At 42.6% G+C, this 4,009-nt stretch overlaps 1 protein-coding gene across 1 annotated transcript; it reads right to left on the reverse strand.

Moving 5' to 3' along the window:
* Positions 1-297: 297 nt before the first annotated feature.
* Positions 298-1,111, reverse strand: LOC131239706 (uncharacterized). The gene is made up of 4 exons (XM_058237568.1): positions 961-1,111; positions 744-874; positions 587-662; positions 298-506 (listed from the first exon to the last, which is right to left on the reverse strand). Exons 1-4 carry the CDS (start codon positions 1,094-1,096, stop codon positions 298-300), a joined length of 552 nt encoding a protein of 183 aa, XP_058093551.1. The 5' UTR covers positions 1,097-1,111.
* Positions 1,112-4,009: the final 2,898 nt, after the last annotated feature.

Raw genomic sequence — 4,009 nt, forward strand, 5'->3', positions numbered from 1 at the left:
AGGGAGCCGTGAAGATGCTTCCTCACCCTGATTGGAACCTGCCGAACTCCTCACCAAAGGATCAAAGGAGTCTGTATCCGCCTTCTGTTCTTCTACTACTTGATCGACATCGATACCCAGAGCCGCTGCTCCCTCGGCTACTTGTGGAGCAGGGCCTCCCTCCACATCATCTAAATCAGCTGATTTGACCCACTCATAAAGTGCGTCCTCATCATCATTACCTATTTGTGTCATGTTACCTATAAACAACAGGTCTAACGGGTCTTGATTTTCTTCCATGTTTCGGTCTACCCGCAACTACCTCTCTCTTAACTTCATATTGTAATGGCAGTAAATGAGCTTTTGCAGCTTCTTATATGCTAGTCTGTTCCTCTTGCTGGTGTGTATGAGTGACCATGTGCTCCAGTTCCTCTCACACGATGAGGAGGATACAGTCTGTGCGAGAACACGGACTGCCAATAACTGCAGTGCGGGCGTGTCGACTCCATACATCGCCCACCACTCACCTATATATCCATAAGGAGCTTATTTTAGTTTGAAGTTTAAATAAAAAAATGCAATTACCTAATTATGTTACCATACTCACATGGCATCATCGTTTCAGTCGATGCTTTTGCTAGTGCAGATGAGAACGTACCCCCCGCATCCCTAAACCGTAGCAACTGTAAACACGGATTCACATGTCATTATTTTTAGTTACCCATATTTCTAGAGGTTATGAGGAAGAAATTTTATTGCATTACCTGGTTACCGAAATCTGCTTGCGCTGTTGATTCTGGGAACAATCGTTCGAACGCCTCATGGACGGCCATCGTCAAATCTTGATTCTCATGGAGCCGACGTTTATAATGAAATTTGGGATTCAGGTAGTATGCTAAAACTCAAATATTAGTTACTCAGTTGTATTAACATGCAAACAGAAGTGATGCTTAAAGTACTTAGTTGTATTAACAAACTTACCAGCTTTGTGGAGTGGATGCTCGAGAGTCTCAGTCCATCGACGATCGATGATATCGATCACCCACTGATATGAAGTGGGGATTGCAGTCATTATCCCCTGTCTTATAATTCTCATAAGCTCATACATTGACCCCATTCAAGGCCACATCTCATTATCTACGGCTCGTAGGACCCTGTACATCGGATGCAGGAAGGAAACAACGTTGTGAACTTTATCCTAGAAGGCATCGGAAAGCACTATATTTGAACAGGTCTTTGTACCCTCAGTCTTCTTTTGATTTCACTCCATGTATCTCTCCGATCTGAACAAATTTCTGAGACCCACGCGGTGCCTGTATAAGCTGTCAAGTGCAATGAAGTTCGTGGCGAATCGTGTCTCGCCTGGTCTAACGATGTCCCCTCCATAACACTCACACATTGCAGCCAACAACCATGAGTGATTGTATATAAAGTTTGTCACTTTCCTCGCATCCTGGATGGTTTTCCTGACAGAATCCCTCTGGCCAATCTCCTCGAGCATTAAATCAATGTAGTGTGTCGCACACGGGTTCCAATAGAGATTGAACTTCTGCATCAATTTCTTTCCCGCCTTAACGAACGCACTGCCATTGTCTGTCACAACTTGGACAACATTCTAGGACTCAACATCTCTAATCACTCCTTTCAGGAGAGCATATATGTATTCGTGATCTTTTATTCTGGCCGATGCATCAATGGATTTGAGGAAAACCGGTTGTCCTCTACAGTACACCATGAAATTGATAATGGACAATTTCATGGGTCATGTCCACCCATCACACATGACTGTTACCCCATACTGCTTTCAGTTCGGTTTGAATCCACGTACCCAAGCCTGCATCTCCTCGTGCTCCCGATCAAGGTAGACGCCAAGAATCTCCTATGGCATGGGGGCTTCATGCCGGGCCCGGCACGCTGCACCTCCTCAATCATATTTTTGAAGTGAGGACTGTCTGCTGCATTTGTTGGTACATGGCTCGAGATGAACCACCTAGATATAACACCACCCACTTTCTCCCTGAGCCCCTTGGTCCACATATTTTTTAATCTTTTTTGATTAACACCTGCGAATGGTGCATCTGGGACACGAGCATTTTGCGTGCGTTGTAGGCCATGCCTGCTGCCTCCTTCAAATCGTCTGCTGCTCCCACTAGCCTCATGTCGGGATGTCCCAAACGACGGCCTACTCTCATCAATCCGTCTTCTTTGCTCCCTCTCCCACTTTGAAGCCCGAGACTCACGAATCACTTGTCTAAAAACACTCATTTCCCGAGTTGTAACACAATCAGGGTACACGATCCCCTCATCGTCGTCATCATCGTGCTCGTTGATAGCACCTAGGCCCCGTCTAGTGCCTCGTAGGTCCTCTCTCATATCCCTCTCCCAATCCCTTTGCTGCAACTTGCGTGACTTTGCTTCAGTTAACACTCTTCTCATCTCCTCTCTCACTGGCCTTATTACACTTGGACAGTCTTTCACATTCTTATATCCCCCTACCAAATGTTCTTTTAGCCTAGACACTCCCCCACTCCGTATCACTTGGCCACAATAGTTGCATATGGCCCCATATTTATTCCCCTCCACTGGCCGTCCATGTTTCCACCCAATGTCCAGTGCTCCTCCTTTTCCCGATCCAGACGACATTTTATTCCCTAGTAGTATACAAATTTGCAATAATCGACAAAAAAAAGTGCATCGGCTCGTATTCAGTGTAATAAACCCAAATCATTTCAAGGGTTAAGATGTTAGATCAAATCAAAATTTCATATAAATTACAATTGAGGAAAGAGTTTGCAGATTACATACTAAGTAAACTTTATGGGGCCTATTGTGATTTATACATACAACATGATGAGTATTGGAAAAAAAAATGAAACAGATATAGTCTTAGGTGGACAATGCAAAAGGAAACGGTTGTGATTGTACGGTCCACCATTAAACACTTATTAGGACCCACCATAATGTGTCCATAATGTTTATTTTCCATCCAACCCATTAAAAAGGTTACATAAATCTAGATGAAGTGAAAAAACAAATATCAACTTTATACAAAACTTTTGTGGCCCATAATAAAGTTCAAGTGGACCCCACCATAGAAAATAGGGACTGTGAGTGCATATCCACCATTAAAATCCTCCTAAAGATGGCTGTACTGTTTACTTGACATCCAATCTATTGATTAGGTCATACAAATCCAGATGAAGGAAAAAACAAAGATAAGCTGGATCCAAAACTTTTATGGCCCTCAAAAAGTTTTTAATAGTTGAAGTTTATTCAACGCTTTTTCCAATAATGTGGTCCACTTGAGACGATTATATACCTAAGTTTTGGTCTCATTCTATCAAATGATGTAGGAAAATAGTTGGACGGCATAGATGAAACACATTCATCATGGTGGGGCCCATAGAGCACCGACCACCATCCATGGCTGGTGGTAGGGGGCGTAGCCAATCTGTTTCCTTTGGCTACAGTTTTTAGCTATATCTTTTATCTGTAGCCAATGCGCCCCGAAATTGGATTGCTTACTGAGTTAACTCTTATTGTACTGAGTAAACTCAGTTGGGCCCACTGTAAATTTATGTGGTTTATCCACACCTTCCATACGTTTTTCCGTCTCATTTTAGGCGTTGAGCCCAAAATTGAAGCTTATATAAATCTTAAGTGAACCATACCATAGGAAACAATGGAAATAATGATTTCCACCGTTGAAACCTTTCTATGCCCCACAATGATGTTTATTTTTCATCCAAACTGTTCATGAGATCAAACAAACATGGATGAAAGGAAAAAACAAATATAATCTTGTTCCAAAACTTCTGTGGCCCCCAAGAAATTTTCAACGGTATACCTCCAATTCACATTGTTTCCTATAGTGTGGTCCATTTTAGCCTTGTATACCCTTCTGTTTTGATATAAGGCCCTAAAATTATCTTGTAAAATGGATAGACAGACTGGATAAAATTCATAAATCACAGTGGACCCCACAGAGTTTACTCAGTACGGTTAGCATGATGTATGCGGTACGCAAACC

The sequence above is a fragment of the Magnolia sinica genome, chromosome 1, assembly GCF_029962835.1.
Source record: "Magnolia sinica isolate HGM2019 chromosome 1, MsV1, whole genome shotgun sequence".
Lineage (NCBI taxonomy): Eukaryota > Viridiplantae > Streptophyta > Magnoliopsida > Magnoliales > Magnoliaceae > Magnolia > Magnolia sinica.